We start from the raw sequence: 21,386 nt of genomic DNA, 5'->3' as shown, positions 1-21,386 counted from the left end.
CCCCGCAGAGGGAGCTGGCTGCAGCATCTTGGTGTCACCAGCAGGAAGGACCAGCCTCCGAACAGAACCACCACCGGGACAAGACGAGATGGAAGTGCCAAAACATGCATACACGTACACAGACACACATGTGCACAGGGGCAAGAGAGCAGGCGAGACGCACACTTACTGGAACTGCTCTCGCTGTCACTGGTGTTTGATGTCACTCCCTCTGCAAAGCAACCAGAGAGACCCCCTTCAGAAGGAGCAGGGGCAGAAGGAGCAGGGGCACCCCGGCTGTCACCCAGCACTACCCACCCAGGGCAGGGCAGCACCGGCCTCCTGAAAAACCCATGCCCCAGCACCCGCTGGGACAAGCCTGCGCCGCATGGGCAGGGCAGCATCTCTCACCCTTTGCTGGGAAACCAGGGACATGCAGGGGTACACTTGGCTACCCTGGGAGAAGGCAGGAATGCTGGGAGGGGGCTGCCTGGCAGGTGCTGGGCTTCCCAGGCCGAGGGAGGAAAGGGGGAGTGCATGGGGAGGAGGGTGCTGGCAGGGGGACCGGGCACAGCATGCACATGGTGGGGCTAGGGAGGGCATGGCTCCATGCCGGCACGGGGATGGGGCTAGGACTCACAGAGACAAGACGGTGATGGGATGGGACAGAGTTTGGGGCTTTGCTTGCTCAGGCTGATCCCAGTGCTGCGACCACCCCACAGAGGCTTGCTGGCCGCTGCCTGCCCTGGTCAGGCTCTGCGGAGCTCGGCAGGGGACTCATGCCCAGCTGGGAGCACCGAGGGGCTCCTGCCATCATTGTTTTGCAGCTCTGGGTATGTAGTGCCCAGAGGAAGGTGGCAACACTTCAAAATGCTGTCACTTGCCCCACTCAGAGGGGACCTGTCATGGTCACGGCCACCTCCCACCCGCACTGGCAGTGGCTCTGAGTCTCTGAACGCTAAACCAGCAGCGAGCCCAGCTGGGAGCAGGAGGAAGAGGAGGATGAGGGGGTTCAGCTCACCCCGGGTGCAGCAGGCAGCCCTCAGCTGGGTGCACTTAGGGCACGGCCAACATCCCCAAGCAAACTCCCCCGCGCCCTCCCACGTGCGGCAGCAGCTCCTCAAGCCCAGCAGCCTCCGCCGGCAGATGCGGTGCTCCCCGGCAGAGAGGCGGCACCTGCAGGGCTCCTTCCCCACACCCAGAGAAGCGCAGCTACCCCAGCCGGAGCCCGGCCGTTCCCCAGGCACCACCAGGCATGCCAGCGACAGAAAGTAAATGATGCACATCGAAATTCGACTTACTCAGGTTCTTTGCTCCATAATAATCGTCACTTAACCCAGGGAAGTCCTGATTTCACAGACAGCAAGAAGGGGGAGAGGGGGAGAGAAGAGAGCGCGGGAGAGGGCAGTCAGAGGGATGGGGGAGACAGAGCCAGACCAGCATTAGTGACAGGAGTGCAGAACGGCCCAGAGCTGCAACTGCAAGTGAGGTTAAATGTTTTCAGAGCTGACGCCATCAGCCCGCTGCCAATGTCTCGCCTTGTGCAGCTGGACCCCCCCACTGAGCTCATCCTCTCTGCCAAAGAGCCCCCAAGAGCCACCCTGGGTCTGGGGAGGCCAGGGCGGCCACGGCAGCATCTGCTGGCACCGAACGGCTGCAGCCTCAAGCTGCTGACAAGCGGGGCCGAGGTGTTTCTCCGTGATGCCATGTGGCGTGTACTGGCAGGGCACAGTGGCTCCTTCCCCACCTGCCTGTGTTGGCTGCCCACACCCCAGTGCTTGCATGGCCTGTGGAAACACAGGGTAAACCCCACACTGCAAGCTGGGATGGAGAGTGGCAGAGCATGGGGGGGGAGCTGGCTGCAGGTCTGTGACATGGGCTGGCAAAGAACATTGCCTGCCCCATCCCCACGTTGTATATCACTGCACTGCAGGGCTGGCCGAGAGCAGTGCCCCAGTGAGCCCCCAGCTCCAGCACAGAGCTGACTGGAGCCCAGTCACGTTTCGGCACTATGAGATACCCAGATAGACAGACTTAACCTTAACCGCATGCCAGAAGCTCATGCTGGCTGCTAAGCTCACTGGAAGCTGGCGCCAGCCTGGCACAGGCAGCAGAGGGATGCGGGCAGTCCCTGGAGCAGCCCAGCATCAACCTCCTCCCTCTGCATCATGACCAGGAGAGCCACCAGAGGGGAGGGGACGCGCTCGCTGTGCTAGCACTTGGGCAGAGACACTGCTCTGCCTTGCCCACCTCCTCTTCCCTGAGGTGTGAGGACTGCAGCTCTCTGGATGCTTGCTGAAAGAGCAGATGCAGTTTAGCATCTGGAAGGAGGAGGGGGTGGGTTCGGCGACGTGGGCAGCCATGTCAGGATTTGGGGCAACAAGCTGAATATCCTGCCTTTGCTGGGAGCCCCAGGGTGGTGCAGGTGAGAGCTGGGGACCCCCCAACATCTGCAGCCAGCTACCAAAGATGTGCCCTCAGTCGTGGGTGGGCAGCTCCTCCACCAGCGAGGGCATGGCTCCCCCATGCCCACAGGGCTTAACCCATGGGAAGGGCTCTCAGACAGGAATACATAGCTAGGAGTCACTTCTAGGGGAGATGGGGAGTGCAGCCGGGACCTCCGCAGCCCCTCGGCCCTGATGGGGACAGGAGAAGCTCTGCAGGAGGTGGCCAGCCCCTCGCCTGGAGGGGAGCAGCCCTTGGCAGGCAGAGGGAGGGAGCAGAGCCCACAGCAGAGGGGAGAGAGCAGGGGGAGGCGGAGCAGGGGGTCAGGTGGGTGTAAAGTTGGATGAAAAGATGAAGACATTGAACATGAGAGAGAGAAAGAGAGCGCCAGCCTGCAGCCGTTGCTTTGTTTCAAGCTCCAGTTTCTCCCTAGCTGCTGGCACGACTGTGGAGCACAGACCCAAACACGGGCAGACGCCAGGACCCCTGGCTACAGAAGCGTGCCAAGTCGCTCCCCCCAAGGCAGTGGACCTGAGGGTTGCACACTTGCCCTCTCTGGCCAGCTGCTACTTACGTTCCTGTCCGCTGCTCTCCTGGGCCAGGTTCTCTTTGCTCTTGTAAAATGGAAACTTTCGAGAGAGGCGGAAACTCTTTTTACGTTTCGTTTTGATCGACTGAAGAACATGGAGATGGAAGGGAGGACAGAAAAAACAGTGGCGTTTAACGCATGTGGGAAAAATTAAAATGAAGAGACAATGAGGAGCTGTGTCAGGGCAGTTACCCTCAAATGAAATCATGGAGATTACATGAAAACTGTAATGCAGGAAAAAAATTAAGCATGGAGAAAAACATGTGGTAGGGATGCTAGGAAGCTGACGGGGCAATCAGCAGCTCTGCAGGGATAGCCAGGCCGTTCTCCCTTCCTTGTCTGCTCGCTAAGCGCTCCGTGCGAGGAGTGAGGGCAGCTACCTTCACCTGCATGAGCTGCCTGCAGTCAGCTCCCAGCCACGGTGGAACAGACTCTGCTCCCCCTCCGCTCCAACCAAGGGTCCTTCCCCAGCACTTTTGCACCATCCCAGGCTCCTCTGCTCACCCCCATAGCCATGGAGGATTCGTGCCGAGCGGATGCGGGCCTGCGGCAGGTCCAGTCACACTGCTCTTCGCTTTGGGATTGCTCCAGCCGTCCCACCAGGAACTCTGGCTGCTGGGACTCATCCTGCCCCCGCTAGCTACTGGCTCCGGGCGCCCTGCTGAGCCCCAGCTCAGCACTTACCCTGTTGGACTCAATCATGCCAGTCCGGGCGTGGAACTTCACTGTTTTCAACCGCGCTCTCTCCTTCTTTTCCACCCTGATCAGAAGTTAAAGGGGAGAAAGAGATGCTAGTCCCGTGCATGCACCCTCTGTGCCGCCTGCCTGGCTCCCCAGGTGGCTCCATGCACCCTTGGGTGGTGGCCCCATTGGCAAACGGCAGCTCCTTCCCAGAGAGGGATGGAGGTGGAGCCGCCTGCCCAGGGTCTGGCCAAGGCCAGTGTCTGCAGGAGCAGGAGAGGGGACAAGCCAGTCTTCCTGGGAGAGGAGGGATTGAGGACAGAGATGGGGCTGCCTCTGCAGACCTGAAGGCAGTGGCAGCCAGCTCCTCTGCTCCCTGCAACTTCCCATCTCATGGGACCTGGCTCGCGGAGCTGGGCAGGCTGCCAGAGGACACAAGGAGCAGCCTGCAGTCACTGCCGTGACACTGCTCTCACTTGGAGCCCCAAACTGGCTAACACCAGCTCTCCATCCCCACGGGGACCACAGAGGGAGCTGAGCACTCCCCTCCTCACCCAGCTTTGAGAGAACATCTGGAGAACATCTCCCCAGGGAGTCCTGCACACAGCCCCAGCTTGCAACCGGGGTGCCCTTCACGCTGCACAGCCACAGAGGGGCAGATGGGCTGGAATCACAAGGAGACCTTGCACAGACCCCCAAGGGCTGCAGGGCTCATGGAGACTGAGGAGCTCCAGGAGGCACCATGCGTGACAGCTCCTGCTGACGGACACTCACCTTTTCTTGCTGGGGATGACCCCGATCTGCTCGCTCTCGCCGTGGGGCGTGACAAGCCTGGCCTGCCACCACTCATCATCAGAGGCATTGATGACGTGCAGGATGTCCCCGTAGGAGAAGCTGAGCCCCTGGCTGGGCAAGCAACTGTCCCGGGTCCGGTCATAGTCAAACAGGGCTCTGCGGAGGAGCAGAGAGAGGAGCGATGCCTTCCCTGAGCACGGCCAGGTGGCGAGGGCAGCAGCACTGCCGACCTCCCGGGGCACTGACACCTTCATACCTTAAAGGGTTTAAACCCAAACTTTGGGGAAGCCTCCCACCGAGGCGAGTGGTGCTGCGCAGCCACCAGCGCACCTCTCCTGCTGGCAGGCTCAGCACAAGCCCCAAAGCGTGTAACGCAGGAATAAGAGTGCTGAACCAAAACAACTCGCTCTTGACCTTAGCCGCGAGAGGCACGCAAACCACAGACGCGTTGAAGACGGCTGCGGTTAGCGAGCAGGCGAAGCTCACACAGCCTCAAGAAAGCAGCAGCATGCAGGAGGGTAGCGGGGAGCCGGGGTGCAGGGCTGCTCCCCACCATCCCTCCCCAGCGGTGGCAGGGCCAAGGAGCAGATGGGGAATATCAGACCCCAGTGCTGGCGGGTGGTCCCACAGGCAGAGACCACGGGGCACTTTGAGCATGCACTTTATTTACGTACAGGGGTACATTAGTCCAGAGCCTGTGAATTAAGAATGCATCTGAGGGTGTCTATATCTGCTTCCACAACTGATCCTTTTCAGACTCTTAAATACTTCCCTTGAGAAAAGTTTATTTAGTTTAAAATGATCTTCAATATTAAACTAACCAGCTACAGAAAAGCTTTTTTTTTTTTTTTTGAACTAGAGGAGCACTAATACCCTTCCTGCGCACTTTATTACACACAGCACTGCAGCCAATACTCACAAGCTGCTCTCAGTGGCTTCACATGCAACTCATTCTACCAATGTCAGTTCTCAAACCACGTCTGCTTTGATACATCCACTTTGCAACAAACCAAACCAAGGGGACAGTTACTAAAAGCACCACTGCCAGCAGCACAACCCCTGCGTTCGCTCCTGGGACATCGTCCCTGCTCACCCTCCAGCCTGACATGAGCCCAGGCACTGCAAACACCGCCTGGCTGCTGGTTTAACCCTGGCACTAACAAGCCTTCTTCAACCCAGAGAGACACCCTCTGCCCTGCTCAATACCACCTTCCACTGCAGGGACTCCTCAGGGGGTCTGAAAGCACACGGTGCAAATGGGAGGGCCAAGGGACCACGCAGCAGGTCCCTGTGGAGCAGCAAAGCTGGGAAGGTACTTCTTCAGCCAGATCGCTGCTCCAGCGCTGCCAGGGGAGCGCCAGGCGATGAAACCTTTCGGGTAATTTGGGACTGGGTCAAGGCAGCCAGTCTCAAATGGGGAGGAGGAGAAGAGGGGCCGCCCCGTGGCTCGGGGAGGGCTCTTTGGGACAAGACCCAGTGCAGCCCTACACGTCCAGGTACATCCAGCCACCAGGCCGCTCCCCCTTTCCCAGCTTGCTCAGGACTGGGGCAGCTCTTGTGCTCGGTCCCTCTGCACCCAAGCGTGGCCCCCGGCATGCTCGAGCTGGCAGCAAAGCACCACAGGGCACTTTGACTGGAGACAAGCAACCCTGGCAGGCAGCTCCTGGACGAAAGATAAGGCTGCATGTGGCCGGCAGGCCCCTGCGAGGCCAGCGCCGTCGGGAGCAAAGCACGAGCCAAGGCCCCAGGGAACTGGTCAGGCCGGTTCCTGAACCCAGGCAGGCTGCAGGGCGCCCTGCCCACATCCCGCACCCTGCCCTGCAGAGCAGCGCTGGCCCCGCTGCTCCCTACCTCCTCCCGCAGCAGCCACTGGCATCCCAGGGCAGGCACAGCAAGATCTGTGCAAGGGCTGGACTCCTGCGAAGCAGAGGCACGAGGTATTTGCTTCCCCAAGGTGCGATGCTCCTGGAGACCAGCCCCTGGCTGTGTTGGCACCCGGGACCCACCGTGGCTGGGTGGTCCCTGGGGCACACAGGGTGCAGGGGCCAGATGGCAGCGTGGTCGCTCCGCTCTGCCCCCAGGCCGGCTCAACGCAGGAGCAGCCAGGAGAGCAGATGGTTTGGCCGGAGGGCAGGGGAGCAGTGCCAAGGACTGGGCACGGCCTCTTCCCAGTGCCCAGGCACAATGCCTGCCTGATCCCCATCCCCGCCCAGCACGGCCCCAGTGCCAGAGGACTTTGTCCCGTGGCAGCGCAGGCAGGCGGCAGGCAGTGTGTGAATCTGCCTTGTCCCTGCCCGTGCTGTGCAGCTGCAGCTCCGAAACACGTGGTGAGCGCCGGCAGCCCCAAATCAGCTCCGGCAGGCACTCGGGTACCTGGCTCTGGCCCCGTTGACAGCACGCAGGGTGAAACGCAGCCTCACGGGGCTGACTCAAGCAGTTTGGTAGCAAGTCCTGTAATTGATGTCCTGTCCGCAGCACAGCAGCTCAGCTGGTTTCGGGTAAACTGTGCTCGAAACTACCCCGCCCAGAAGGGTTGGGGCAGCTTGGGCGCCCGGTGGCTCTTGCAAGCATGTTTGCAAGGTGCATGGCTGCCAGAGCTGGGGAGGGTCGCGAAGGGCCGTGCTGGGGGAAAGCTCTCCCCTGGGATCACCCTCTCAGCAAGGCGCTGCCCAGCTCCCGTCTGAAGCCACATGGAGGGATGCATCAAGAGATGTGAGATCCTACAAGCAGCCCAGAGGCAGTGGGGAGCTCTCTGGCTCGCAGGCATGCCCCAATATGTGCAGCACCTATCTAGGCAGGGAACAGGAGACTCACAGGCTCAACTCAAGCTGGACCCCGCCTAAACCCTGCTCCACCCATGACAGTGTCCATAGGACAGCAGGGGAGCGAGGGCAGGACTAGCAAGAAGGTGTTTATTCAACATGGCACCCAGCTCGTTGCATACCCCCAGCATGGAGCCCTGAGATGCTAAATCAAGCAAGATGCCTTCAGAGCCTTGCGGGAAGGCATGAATTGCAGGAATCCAGAGCTGCAGCTCTCCCCTCCTGCCAGGCTGTGTTTGCACCAGGTCCAGCAGCAGCCTGAAGCAGCCTGAAGCTACATGGCACAGCTGTGCAGTGGGAGATGCAGGCTGAGGCTGATGCATCCTCGGCCCTTGTCATCCTTCCCACGGGGAAGGAGAAGCATCCCTGGCTCCCGCCAGCCCTCACCTGCAACAGGCTGTGCAGAGTGAGGATTTACAGGATTATTTTAATTACCAAGTAAAAATTACTCATTAGCTGTCACCCCACTGGCCTGTGGCAGGCAGGAGGTGGCAGGCAGTGAGCAGGGGCTGCCCTGGCAGTGCAGGACGTGCAGCAGTTGGAGCTGCACGGCTGCTTAACCCCTGCCTGCCCTGCGCCTGGCTCCAGACCAAAAGCTCATTGAGGGCTCAGAGCAATAATCCTCCTAAGAGCTCATCTCCCCTCCAGCCAGATCCTGCCACAGGAATGGCGGGAGGAGACAGGGAGAAGCCTGTTAGCCAGCAGTGGTTTGAGGAGAGCGCCCTGAATGCTGACCCGAGCTGCCCGGGGCAGAAGTAACGCTGGATGTCCAGCATTTCCCTGTTTCCCAGTGGTCCCCAGTGGGTCGGCCTGGCCAGCAGCCACCCAGGGCTCTGTAGAGACACCAGCACTTTCCAAAGTGGAGCAGCCCTTGGAAGAGGCACTTGAGTGCAGAGCACTCAGCCCTGTCGGACCAGTGCAAAAGCATCGCTCTCCCTGCTGCACCCTTCAGACTTCATGATGCATCTATCACATTTGCTTCCCTGGCTTCTGAAATACCCACCCACAGAGGTGCTGCATGGCCAAGGCTGAACCATCCCCCCCTGTACCCCGCACCGTGGGGATACAACCATCCCACCTGCCTCTGGCTGCCTGGAGCAAGGGGCAGGCAAGGGGGGCTGAGCCTTACCGGACATAGAGAGACCTCTTCTCGCTTGTCCGGAGTGAGCCGGAGCCGGAGCTCATGCTGCTGTTCATCATCTGCTCTCTCAGGTCGTGGATCTTTGACTCGAAGCGGCTGTACTCTGTGGGGAGAGAGGTGGTCAGTGCAGGCGGGAGCTGCCCCCGAGCCGGGCACAACTGGTAAGTGCCAAGAGAGGCAATGACAGCCTGTCCATGGGGCACCTTGCCCATGAGCCCGCCTGTCCCCATGCACGAGGGAGGACGAAGCCGAAGAGGCTGCAGCACCCTGTGGGAGTCCAGGCAGGGCATCTGGAGCAGGCAGGGCACCGGCTGCTCCCAAACCCACCCCAAACCCCCGCACAGGCAGCTTGGACAAGGGCTGCTGAAACCTCCACCACTACTGAGCTGCAGCTCAGCAAGGGAATGGCTGGGCAGGGCTCAGCAAGCTGCTGACCTACAGAGCAGGTCAAAATGAGCAGAGAAAGAGAGCCCCTCCAGGAGACCGTCACCCACTGGCTGGAGCAGCAAGGCATGACTGCAGCCATGGGAGGGGGGGGGGGGGAAGAGGGCCACCCGCTGCTCTGCCAGCAGAAGATCCCCTCTCCCCAGCAGGCATGGGGAAGGGGGAGGCAAAGCACGGCCCTCACCCACAGAAGGGGAGCAGGGAGAAGGAATTCACCTTTTGCTCACACATCCCGGCAGCAGAGACCCACAGGAGGAGCCAGGGGACCTTCCAGAAGCCGCCGCCACCTCCCTGCTGGGTGGCCGGACAAGAGCAGCCACCACCCTGGCGCCTGCCGCTGCGCCTGCCCGACCTTCAGCCGGGTGTAAAGGTCGGGCCGGCAAGCAGAGGGTGGAGGCAGCGGCCCTGCTTACCCAGAGCCGACCGGGCAAGGTTTCCCAGGCAGCCAGCAACTGCAGCACCATGGCACCAGGGAAGCTGCCAGCTCTGCCACAGCCCACCCGGGCAGTCCTCACCCGGTACCCTTGATTTTGTCCCCTGGGCACACCCTGCAGTTATGTCCCCATATCCTGGCGAGAGGGGACCCATCTCATCTCTGCTGCAAGACTTGCCTAGAAGGCCTTCTCCCCAACCCAGTGGTTTAGATGTGGTTTGGGTTCTTTTTGTGAACCAGAGCTCAGCAGCAGAGGCAAGTGCTCGCTGCAGAGCGGAGCCCCAGCAACGTGGGGGATCGCGCAGGCTGCTGCCTGGCCCGCAGAGCTGCACCGCACAGGGGTAGTGGGAACACCACACTGCTAAGAAATGCACTGCAGGCTGCGTTTGAGAGCCAGCCCCTCACCGTGCAAGGGGAGAGGCGACTTTCAGTGCAGATGCATGCGGGGCTGGGATTATGGGGTTATGCAGCTGCAGCTCGGCATTTCCTGACTGGCCAGCCCTTCATTCTGCAGCCAGACCCGCCTGGGCACCCTCCTCCCACACCCAGTTGCCAAAGATGCATTTTTACTTAAAGATTGAAAAAAAAGGCGATACACACAAAAAACACCAAGCGACACACAGAAACTCCACATGAAGCCCCTTCCCCTGCCACGGGCCATCAAGAGGTGCTGCACGCTGGGCAGGGTCAGCTGCTTAATGTGGAGGTCACCAGACCCCCACCAACCCTGGCTGCCCCACGCCGAGGGGCACCCACTGCCCCCACCTGCCTGCCTGGTAGCAGAAACGCAGAAGCAGCCAGGCATGGGCAAGGCTTATTTTAAAGAAAACTGAATTCTGACACCAAAGTGACGGTCTCCTAGAGGGGCCCTGTTTCTGTGCACATTTTGCACTCGCCAACGTGCACCAGGGATTTTACACAGCTCCTGGCAGAAGGAGGTGAGCTTCATCCCGCTCTACACCTCTCGCCTCACACCGCGGTGGACCACAGCATCTGTGGCGCAGTTCATGGTGCCCATGAGCTCTTATATCCCAGAGGAGCATCCGTCAGAAGCGTGTACAGCTGCTCCGTAAACCCTCTTTGGTATGGAAGAGCTATTTCCCCCGGAAAGCTGCCGAGCTGGGCACTTCAACCCCCGTCCCCAGCCGAGCTGTCCCAAACCGCGCCGGAGGCACAGACTCTCTGCATACCCTGCACCAAGAGGACAGCTGCTCCCTGCCATGCAGGCTCGCATCCCTCCCGCGACACCCTTCTCCATGAGCAGCCCGGCAGGGAGGATGCACCGCCCAGGACCAGGCACGCAGCAAAGGGCAAAAGCAGGTTTAGCCACCGCTGCCATCAGGGCGGGGATGTCGGGAGGGCAACCTTTGCATGCCACCGCCCTGCCAGCGACTGCGTCCCCTGCATGCAACCCAAGGGCAGAGCTCTCAAACACCCTGCCTTGGCCAGGGCACTCCATGGAAAGGGACTTCCCAAATGTTGCTGGAGTGGCCATGCTGCTTGGAGGGGCTGGGAAAGCCTGCCAGCACAACAAGAAGCAAAAGCCAGGCCAGATGCAGCAAACTGAAGAAGGACACAGGGGCTGCTCTGGCTTTATCCCCCCGGGGAGCAAACACAATCTTGTCCTAGGAAAGGTCTCCCAAGGAGCCACCAACCTGTGCTCGCTCCGACTGAGGGAGGGTGCAGAGCGGAGGAGCAGCCAGTCCCAAAAGCAAACCTGTCACCTTGCTCCCAGCACAGGGGAGGCAAGGGGAAGGAGCACAGGATGCTCCCAGCTGCCACTGCCCCCCCCCCCCCCCCCCCCCTTATCTGCGCGCTGGAGCAGCCTCCGAGACAATTACCGGCAGATAACCCCCAGCAAGCAGCACTCCTGCCTTTGCTCCCTGGCTCCGGGCCACCTTGCCTCCGCATCCTGGAAGGAGATCTCCCACGCAGGCAAAACTTGCCCAGGAAGCTTGCCCACAGTGCAGCGGGGAGGTGAGCCATGGCTGATCCCCACCTCCCTGGCATTCCCACAGGACCCAGGTGCCAGCCACATTCAGGACACACTTATCAAGACTGAAAAATATGCAACAGGTGACCCAGCACCACTTGCTGTGAGTGCCACCACGGCACTGCACCACGCAACAGGAGGGGTAGGAGGTTTGCTATTCCCACTCAGCAGCTCGATAAAAACACTGCTCCACCCTCCTGTCACTCTTCCCTTCCCAGGGAGTGGGTGCCCCTGGAGCTGGGCCTGATCCTGCACTGCAGGGCGAGCTCGGCGCCGGGAGCAGGCTACGGCCCTGCACGCCCAAGCGCACGCAGGTCGCAGACCATTAAAATCAGGCAGGGATCGGCTGCCTGCACCGAGGATCCCCAGCACCGGCACACGCTCGTGCGGTGCAGCTACAAATATACCCAGCAGAGCCAACAAGACGGCGGGTCTGCAGTCAATTTCTGGGCACCAGGAGACAGTACAAGGGGAGAAGGCGCTGGTAGAGAGGGGAGCTGTATTGGAAAGCAACCCCTGAGCACGCATAAAGCCTTGTGCGCGTGCCCTGCTCGCTCCAGCATGCGAACCTGCCTGCCCAGGGCCAGGCCGGCTCTGCCGGGCCATCAGCAGAGCCCAGGGATGCTCGACCAGAGGTTCCAGCCCAGCCACCTGCAAAAACTACCCCTAGCTCCATCCTTCCCCACCAGCCCGGCATTTTATTGCCCTGACCCCACACACGTTCCAGCTGCGGGGTTGAAGTACAGACACCTCCCTGCACAGGGCACACGTGCCGCAGGTCCAGGCAAGCGGAAGAGAGCAGCACCATGGGGAAAGCTTGGAGGCTTTTAAAAGTCACCACGTGGCCCTCGCACTTCCCTTTGAGCATCCAGCTCAGAGAAGTACCATCACGCGAGTTTTTGTATTTTCAGGTGAGGAATATCAAGGCTTTGTTGCATGGGGCATGAGGAGGGCGAATTGCCAAGTCCAAGCACTGATGACAGCAGCAGACAAAGGTCAGGGGGAGAAGTGCTCAAAGGGAAGGGACCTGACTAACAGCTCAGAGGCACCATCACAGGGAGCAGCCTCCTCCTTCTCCTTGATGGCATGCACCAGTGGTCAGAGGTGCTGTGCCAGGTGCAGGTGCTCAGAAAAAAGGCAGGATGGCAGCTCCTCTTTCTGTCCTTCCCTGGTTTTGTCTTTGTTTCTTTCCACTCCTAGTGCCTGGCAGGACCCCACCGGGAGGGCACCTCATCCCCCGAGACCTGCGCAAGCAGCCTCTCTGCTCCCTCAGAGCTCCAGCGGGGTCAGATGCAGAGCACGCGTGCACTCATCCAGCACCCCACGGGCAAGCCCTACCCGCGCTCACGTATGGGAGACAGGTGCCATCCTCCGCCTCTGCTAGCAGGGAGGAACTTCTCAAAGCTCCTTTCCACCAGCATCTCCTCCTTTGGGCATCCTACGACCCAGCTCTCCCGCTCTTTCCGCAGCCATGATGCACACAGAAGAAGCAAACACTTGGGAGCACACGTCCCCTCAACAGGCCCCAGCCTCACCTGCCCTGGGGCTCAGGCCAGGGAGACCTTTCTCCTTGGTTCCCAGGCCTTCAAGCCTCCAGAGCACTGAGGTCAACTCCCAGGATACAACAGTCTGTGTTTCACAGCAGCAGCGCTACCTCCCAGGATGGCTGCAGCCCGGGTGCTGCTGCCCACACGTGCCAGGAGCCATCACGGACCCAGAAAGCCACTGGCTACAAAGCACGGACATTTCAGCCTTGGTCTAAAGGGGTTTCAAAACATTTTGTCCTGTTTGACATTTAGGAACCACTCTTGGTCGGCGTCTTTGCCAAATTTCAAGTGGCAAAGGGAGCCAGAAATACAAGAACATTAAGTGCTTCCTGGAAAGAAAGAAAAAAAAAAAAGCCAAAACAAACAAACCTCACACCCACAGCACACCCCTGAGCGGCACTAATGGCTCCGCATCCCAATGGCCTCTGCCATGGAACCACGGAACGGAGGAGGAACAGCGGGGAAAGGGACCCGCAGGGCACTGCCCAGCGATGCCACTGAGGAGGCAGAAGGCGAGGGGCAGGCAAGGGGTGGCACGCCGGCCTCGGCGGAGAGGACCAGAGCTGCTGGGGGGGAAAACCAGCGGGGCCCAGGAGAGGCACCTTCATCAGGGGACGCCAACTGCTGCACCCCGGCAGCGGCGCGGTGCCACTCGGGACGCGGTAACGGCAGGGCACCGGCCCCGGGAGCAGCTCCTGGCCCCTCACCCAGCGCTCCACAGGCAACGCCTCAGCCCCGCAGCCCGGGGAGGGTCCCGCAGGCAGCTGCCAGCTCCCTCCCCGCAGCGGCCAGCCACCGGCTGCCCCACGCAGGACCCCGCCTCCCCACGCGGGACCACCGGCCCCTGCCTCTCTGCCGAGGGAACGAGAGGCCAGCCCCAGCAGAAGGCAGCCGCTGGGGCAGCGCGGCAGGCGGGATGCTCGGGGTCGGGGACGAACCCCCGTCCAGCACCGCGGCCCCGTTCCAGCCCCGCCGGCCCGGGGGCCGCAGGGGGGTCTCCGGGGGAGGGAGCCGCCCCCCAGGACGAGGGCGGCCGCCGCAGCACCCCCTCGGGCCCTGGACCCCAGCAAGGCCCAGGGGACCCCATGGAGCGGGGCCTCGCGGCGACGCCCTCCGGCAAGCAGACCCCCCCCGCCAGAGCCGCCCCCCCCTCCCGGCGAGGCCCCCCGCCGGCCCAGGCCCGGAGGGGGCGGCCCGGCCCCCGTCGCCGGCCCGGCCGCAGGGCCGGAGAGGCGCGGGCGAGGTCGGCGGAGCCCCGCTCACCTGCAGGCCGGTGGGGGGCGGCGGCGCCCCCGGCAGCAGCCCCGGAGCCGCCCGGCCCGCACACAAAGCCGCGCAGGCACCGCCGGCGGGACGCCGCCGCCCCGCCCCCCCCGCCGCGCCGACCAATCGGCGCCCGCACCTCCCCCCGGGGCCCGATCCGCGCCAATCGGCGCCTCCGCGGCCGCCCCCCGCCCCGGCCTCCCGATCCGCGCGCCAGCCGACGCCCCGCCCCCTCATCTGCATAAGAAACCCCGCCCCCACCGCCACGCGAGGCTCCGGTCGCGGTCGCGGTCCCGTTGCCGGTGCCGGTACCTTCGGGCCGGTACTGCGCGATGATGGTCACCGTCTGCCCCGCCCGCTTCAGCGCCGCCGCCGCCTGCTCGTGGGTGGCGTTGCGGAGGTTCACGCCGTTCACCTGCCGGGACAGAGCGGCTCTGCTGGACCGGACCGACCGCGGCTCACACCGACCTGGCCTGCCCTGCGCCCCGGCCCTCGGCACCGCTGCCCCCGCCCCTGTACCGGTACCCGCGGTACTCACACCCGCGGTGCCTCGTCATCCAGCCCCTGTGTCCCCTGTACCACCCCCGGTACCGCCATCTCTAGTACCGGCATCCCCGGTACCCGCCCCCGGCCGGCCTGGGCATCGGGGGTGCCCTCCGCCACAGGCGGGCGAGGACCCGGCTCCGGCGCAGGACAGGTCCCGGGCAGGCTGCTGCTCCCAGAGGCCATGGCCACAGCAGCCCTGGGGACGGACCCTGCCGAACCGTGCCCCGGGTGGCAGGGGACAGGAGTCCTACGGGTGCCCGCCCAGGGCCGCGGGGGGCCGTGGAGGGGCAGCGGGTGGCCCCGCCGACTCACCGAGAGGATGCGGTCTCCCCTCCGCAGCTCCCCGCTGAGGTCAGCAGGGCCTCCGGCCAGGATGAAGGACACGAAGATCCCCTCGCCATCTTCCCCCCCGACGATGTTGAAGCCCAGGCCGGTGGAGCCTTTGTGCAGGATGATTTTCCGGGGCTCCCTGGAAGGACAGACACAGGACAGGGAGACATCAGAGCGAGGAGCAGTGAAGCTGCTGACAGAGTCAGCCGTGCCCAGGCTTCCCCGCACACCGGTGGGGCTGGAGTCACCCCGAGTGTGACCTGGCGTGACGCAGCCCTCAGCACCGAGCAGGCTGATAAACCAGGAGAGGTGCAGGCAGTTGCATGAGTGACGCGAGACAGAGCATGGATGGAGACAGAGCATCCACTGTGAGAGCACGCACAGAAACATCGGACTGCGAGGCACCATCAGACGCCATGAGCCTGGGCATCGAGGACGGCGTGGCCGTGCCAGGAGAGGGGGATCAAGCCCCTCTGCACCATGCAAGCGCAGTAAGCATCCTGGCAACCCCACGCACCCCCATGCCACAGGCCCTGCACGGCCCAACAGGAGTCCTAAATTTTTCGATAATGACTTAATTCTTTCGCAGCTCAAACAATAGGCAGGCAAAGGCAGAAAGACTGCCTGGCATCGCAAAAATCCTGCGTCAATTTTCATCTGGGGAAAAAAAACAAGTCTGATGGGAACAACAGCAGCTCCCAGCTCAAGTGCTGGATTAAAATAAGAAGGAATAAATGACGCCAGTCAATTAGCACAGGCTGGCGGTGATTGTCAGCCAACACAACACCGAGGACCATCAGTGCATCCACTGTGGTGACCAGATGGATCCCGGGCACTCTGGTGGGTACTGCAAGGACCGAGTACCTGCCAGTGAGCTCAGCAGCCTGATCAACCCCATGCCTGCGAGGGAGCAGAGGGAGATCTTCAGGACGCGGTAGGAGAGATGCTGGAGCCCCAGGCATGGGACTGGCCAAGGGCACCCGTGGTGGACCCTAAAATGCTGGCAGACTTGTGCTCAGGGGACCCTGGGGCACCAGGGTGGCTGGCCTGGCCAGCCCCCCGCTGCTGGTGACAGCTGGGGAAGGAGCGGGGCTCAGGTGGCAAGAGCAGAGTGGGGACCCAGGGGAATAAAGTTTGGCTGAGCAGACAGCACGAAGGCCTGCAGCCTGGCAGCGTGCTCCCGGGCCACTCTTGCAAGAAAATATATTTTTCAGCCCCCTGGGCCAGGCTGGAGCATCACCGCTGTCACCTGGGCGGATGGGGGAAGGTTTTGGTGCTTTCAGAGATGCAGGCAGCAGGATTTACCTCCAGGGACACGTGCCAGCACCCCAGGAAAAGTCTCCCACCATCCTTGCCTGTGGGGGAGTCCTGATGGGCTGAATGTCACTTAGCTCCAGGCAACAACCTTATAAGGAGCAACAGGAGCAGGAGACAGACAGACAGAAGTGCAGGACGCCTTGCAAGAATGTCTTGGTGGGCTCCTGCCCTGCCCAGACCCCGGGCTCAGCACAGCGTGACCCTCCCGGCTCTCCCAGCTGCTCCTCTCCCCATCCCCGCGCCTCCCACCAGGCACAGCAGCATCCCGGTCCCCTACCTCTGGTCACACTTGCTCCTGTGGCCTCGCCACTGCCCGGAAGGGGACAGGGACAGCTGTCCCCTGTAGGACATGGACGACGAGACATTGACGGTGAACATTGCGGCGTGGCAGGCTCTGCTGGCAGCGCCGGCCAGGAGGCGCGAAGGGCAGGAATGTTCTGAATGCTCCGTGCCACGGCCGCCCTGTGCTGCCTGTCTCTGCCTCTCGTCGGCTGCGGGGCCCGCGGCTTCCCCGACCCACACACAAGGTTTTTTATGGAAGCGCTGAAAGGACGCAGCCTTCGCTCTGCTAGACCCTACAGACTTAACTCCTTCCTGCCCCTGCAGGCATGGACAGCACAGCCCCGACTGGGGGGAGCACCCAAGCGAGGCCAAATGCACAGCCTGGCTCCCTGTGCCTGCAGCTCCACGCACACCATGCATTGCCACAGCCCCTCGCCTTCAAACGCAGAGGTACGGCAGAGTTGTAACTCCAGCTACACATTTCTGATGGGGCAGAGGCTGAATCTACCTTGTGACCTCCAGAAAATACCTGCTTTATCCTTATGGCCTTTGGATGTGTTCGAGCTCTGGGCTAAGCGGGGCTCAGGACGTGGCTGGACCGGAGCGCGGGGCTGGGATGCACTGGGACCAGGAGGAGACCAGGGAAACACCACGGAAATGCCATTGCAGTCAAAAGGGGCTCAACCCCAAGTTCTCAGGATGCCACCAGTGCTTGGCTCAGGGGTGGTTGTGAGAGGGCTGCAGTCACCAGTCCCTCTGCAGCAAAGCTATGCCTGGGGCTAGAGGTCTCCCAAGGGAAGAAACAGGTCAGATTCCTGGCTCTGCAAACCGTGCCTCCAACCAGCTGATGAACTTGCCCCTTGGGTTTTGCTGCTGCCCAAGCAGAGTGCAGGAACCACCACCCCAACTTGGCCCATACCCAGCACCCACGAGGACCAGACGGTTTGGTGGAAGGCAGAGACACTACAGGAGCCAAGGAGAGGAAATGAAGCCCCAGACAGGTACCTCTCGGGTCTCAGTCATGACATGCACTCTCTGCTTCCATCCTCATCCCAGGAGGCAGGACATCGATCCTCCAGGCAGATCCCATGCTGGACGTTGCAGCATTGACTCTGGGACCTCGGCACAGAGTGACTGCGGGGATCCTGTGGGGCTGTACTGGGTCTGGGTTGCAGTGGTCAAGCTCATTGGAAAACAGATGCTCTGGTCCCTGGCCCCAGGTGCTGCAGGACACGACTGGAGCCATGTCCACATCTGCAGCAGCGCTTGTGCCCGCAGGACGGGAAAAGGCTTGATACTGGATCCAGGCCAGGACCTCTGCTTCTTCTGGGGAATGGCTGGCAGAAGCCTCCTGGGAGACAGCTTCTTTTTCAGGGGAGTCACTGCCTTTCCCCACACCAATAAGATGCATTTGGACCACACTGGTCCCAGTGCACAATCTTGGTGATGCATGAGCCAACAGACCGGTGGCGATGAAGCTGTCCTGGAGGGGTCGGTGATGCACATGAGATTTTCAGCGTTGCCCTGGGATGGCTGAGGGAGGTGCCAAACCCACCACAGGCTGCGAATCTGGTGGGGAGCAGGGGGCTGTGGCTGGGGACAGTGGCTGAGCAGTGCCAGCCTGTCTGCAGCGGGGCCCTCCACAAGGCAGCACCATCCTCTAGTGGCCACCCGCACGTGCTGCACCTGGGCCACTGCCAAGCCGCCGCTGAGCCACCGCCGAGCCATTGCCACTGGGCAGTGTCCAGCCCGAGCTGGGCTGCTCTCTCCGCTCTCTGTCCCGCCAATGAGGACGTCAGCACATGCAGGAAGGGGCACCCTGGTGGGACCGGCGTCCCTGGCGAGAGACAGATGGTGCATTTTCCGAGCGCTGGGACTCAGTCCCTTCTGTGGTGCAATGTAATGGCAGAAAGCACTGCTCCTGCGTGTGGCATCATCCTCCAGTGCCCTGACAGCACAGGAGCTGCTACACCCGGCAAGGATGCAGCGCTGGGAACAGGCTGTAGAACCGACATCGTGGGTGCTGAGACCAGGACGGAGAGATGGGGCGCGAGCGGAGGCCAGCACAGGTCACGCCGCACAGAGACACCCGGCCATGGACGAGCACCAAGAAGCGAGAAATCCGTGTGACGAAGGTGAGTGCAGCCAGTCTCCAGGAGGACAGCGGACCTGACGCCAGATGGCAAGCCAGGGTGTCCCGCTTCAGCATCCACCAGCGCCTCACAGAACGGGACAAACCCAGCCGAGGCTACGGTATCTTCCACTGCAAACGCAACCCCGAAACCAGCCTGTGACCTCGCTCCTAACCGCAGAGCCAGCCCTAAGCCTAACCCAAGTGTCAGTCCTAAAAACACAGCCTGAGCCCTACAGCCCTGGCCCTGGGGATACCAAACCCAGAGCAGGCTCAGCACCAGCCCTGAGGCTGTTGCAAGCAGAGGGAAAGCTGTGAGCCCAGGCAAGCAGAGCAGGACCAGCCAGGTCTCATTCTCCCATCCTCAGCATGAGGCTTTGGAGAAGTTTTACACCACATTTAGGCTCAGAGAAATGTCTCCTTTGTGCTCCTCTTTATTTCCTGGGTTCAGGAAACAAACCTGCTCGTGCAGTGTAAATGATGCTAGTGGGGAAAAGGGGGCCGTGCCAGGGCTGTGCAGGGGGCTGTCAAGCCTGGGGCTAGCAGCAGGTGAAATGATGCCTGGGTGCAAATGGTTTGGGATGTCGGGCTTGGGGAGCACGGGAGGAGGAGCCCTACTTGTACCCAGAGCTGTGCCCCCCCGGGCCCTCACCCGCAGCACAGCTCTGCTCGGGGACAGCCTGCTCGCAGCCTAGGAGCCGGCAGCGCTGCCGGCACCGGATGGCACCGTAAGGGCAGGGAACACCTTGTATTCCAGGTATTGTAAACCAAGTAAGAGAATGAAGCTGAAATGCAGATGTGTGAGGCTCATGGAGGAGCAGGGAGGGGAACAGGTGGATGCAGCGAGGCAGGGAGCAACACAGTAGGGCTGGTCTTGGGGGGGTGAGCATGGACCTCACTGCAGGGGCCCCAAGCTTTGCACCATGCACCCACAAATGGGCTTTTGGCCGAGGCTCTGCACTGGCAGTGAGGATGCGGTCAAGCAGGCAGGGAGGGAAAGAGAGGGAAGGAGAAGGAGCGGGGATGAGGGATGCTCATGCCCAGTACTCACCTGGTGAAGTCCTCGTCCCCGATCATGTGCCGAGGGATGGGTGAGTACCGGGATGGAGTCACCTGGGGAGGGACGGGGTAGGCAGGCTTGCTCTCAACGCTGCCCAGGTAGCCCAGACTGGAGTTATGGCTTATGTGGTTGTCAGCCAAGGCTGAGAAGGCTGCAGGAGAGGAGAAGGGCATCAGGAGCAGAAATCCCTCTGCAACACGGATGTGGAGACCAGCCCAGCGTTGCCCGCTGCCCCAGCACGCTCCGTCCCCCCTAGCCCTGTGGTGCCCAGGCTGCTGCGCCAGCAGCCGGCGGCGTACGTACTGCTGGCGTAGTCGGGGGGCGCGTACATGTCGTTGAGGTGGATGTTGCCAGGCTTGGCCACTTTCAGGTACACCATGTCGGAGGTATTCTTCAGGGCGGCCACCGCCTCCTCGTGCCGCACGTCCTGCAGGTTCGTGTTATTCACCTGCCGGAAGGAAGGGGCTGGGTGACATGGCCGCCAGCGGGAGGGCAGGGGCTGATGCAGCCCTGTGGGAGCAGAGAGCTTTCCCACAGGGTAGGTGCCGCAGTAGCTCTGGAGACAGGGTCCCATCTCCATGGGTTTGGCCCTCCCGCCTGCAGCCGGTGCTGTGCCTGCCCCTCCCACAGCACCATCCCAGCGGGGACCCCAAGGGAGGGGTGCGGGGCTGCCGGTGGGGTTCAGGATTGGCACCACAGCACGGCGGAGACTGCCCAGCTTTGCCTCGCAGCCGGCTGCAGGCATGGGGCTTACCGCAAGCAGCCGGTCCCCGATCTGCAGGCGCCCGTCCTTCTGGGCAGCGCCTCCCTCGATGATCTTGGTGATGTAGATGCTGTTGTCCCCGGGGATGTGCTGGTTCCCGATGCCCCCTGCAATGCTGAACCCCAGGCCTGAGGGGGAGTGAGAGAGCAAGTGAGGGGTGAGGGACAGACAGGTGGATGGAGCCCTGGGCTGGCACCACGGCCCCTCTGCCTCACTTGGCTTCCCACCCTGCCCCAAACCCGGCAGGCAATGGGCCACCCCGCTGCTGTGTGGGGACAGCCCAGCCACTGCAGACTGCACCATGGGGCTGTCCCACACCCCGTGCCCCATAGGATGCCGCGCTGCTGGGCCACCCTGCGGCATCCTGCACTGTGGCGGTGCCACCTTGCATCCCACATCCCCCATGATGCTGCCTTGCACCCCGTGGCATCCCACACCAAGGGGTCAAGCCACATCTTCCAGTGGGGCACCCCGGTCCTGCGAGCAGAGTGAGGGATTCACCTTTGGGGCCCTTCATCAGGTTGACCTCCATGATGGTCTCTGGTGGGGGCTGCCGGCGGCGCACCACGAGCCGCACAACGGGGCCCGCTTCCTTCAGGGCCTCCACGGCTTTGCTGTGCACCACCTCGGAGACGTCCACGTCGTTCACCCGCAGCACGCAGTCGTTCACCCTGTGGGCACAGGGTGGCCCTGAGCTCCCCTGGGGAAGTGCCAGCCCCTGCCACCCTCCTCTGGACACCTCTGCCACCCTCTTGCAGCTGCACAGACCCTTGTGCGAAGCAGAGCTGCTCAAGCTGGCCAGATCTTGCCCTGCTGGGGTGAGAG

The 21,386-nt window shown here is 62.1% G+C and overlaps 1 protein-coding gene across 3 annotated transcripts in view; it reads right to left on the bottom strand.

Annotated features, from left to right (window-relative positions):
- The window catches only part of DLG3 (discs large MAGUK scaffold protein 3), a gene marked incomplete at its 5' end in the record, with an annotated part of 78,035 nt that overhangs the window by 5,831 nt on the left and 50,818 nt on the right, over nucleotides 1-21,386 (bottom strand). For 2 of the 3 annotated variants that reach the window (XM_082323370.1, XM_082323371.1), the window contains 11 exons: nucleotides 170-211; nucleotides 2,999-3,098; nucleotides 3,698-3,773; nucleotides 4,469-4,645; nucleotides 8,441-8,555; nucleotides 14,445-14,547; nucleotides 14,991-15,147; nucleotides 19,790-19,949; nucleotides 20,102-20,246; nucleotides 20,553-20,689; nucleotides 21,063-21,232. In XM_082323370.1, coding sequence (XP_082179496.1) covers nucleotides 170-211; nucleotides 2,999-3,098; nucleotides 3,698-3,773; nucleotides 4,469-4,645; nucleotides 8,441-8,555; nucleotides 14,445-14,547; nucleotides 14,991-15,147; nucleotides 19,790-19,949; nucleotides 20,102-20,246; nucleotides 20,553-20,689; nucleotides 21,063-21,232 — 1,382 coding nt within the window. Of the gene's footprint in view, nucleotides 1-169; nucleotides 212-1,280; nucleotides 1,327-2,998; nucleotides 3,099-3,697; nucleotides 3,774-4,468; nucleotides 4,646-8,440; nucleotides 8,556-14,444; nucleotides 14,548-14,990; nucleotides 15,148-19,789; nucleotides 19,950-20,101; nucleotides 20,247-20,552; nucleotides 20,690-21,062; nucleotides 21,233-21,386 lie in introns of all 3 variants that reach the window. The other variant, XM_082323372.1, reaches the window with a different exon arrangement.

This window comes from Platalea leucorodia (assembly GCF_965183815.1).
Source record: "Platalea leucorodia genome assembly, chromosome: 10".
Lineage (NCBI taxonomy): Eukaryota > Metazoa > Chordata > Aves > Pelecaniformes > Threskiornithidae > Platalea > Platalea leucorodia.
Note: the sequence above shows the minus strand (reverse complement) of the source record. Positions and strands in the feature narration are given on the sequence as shown.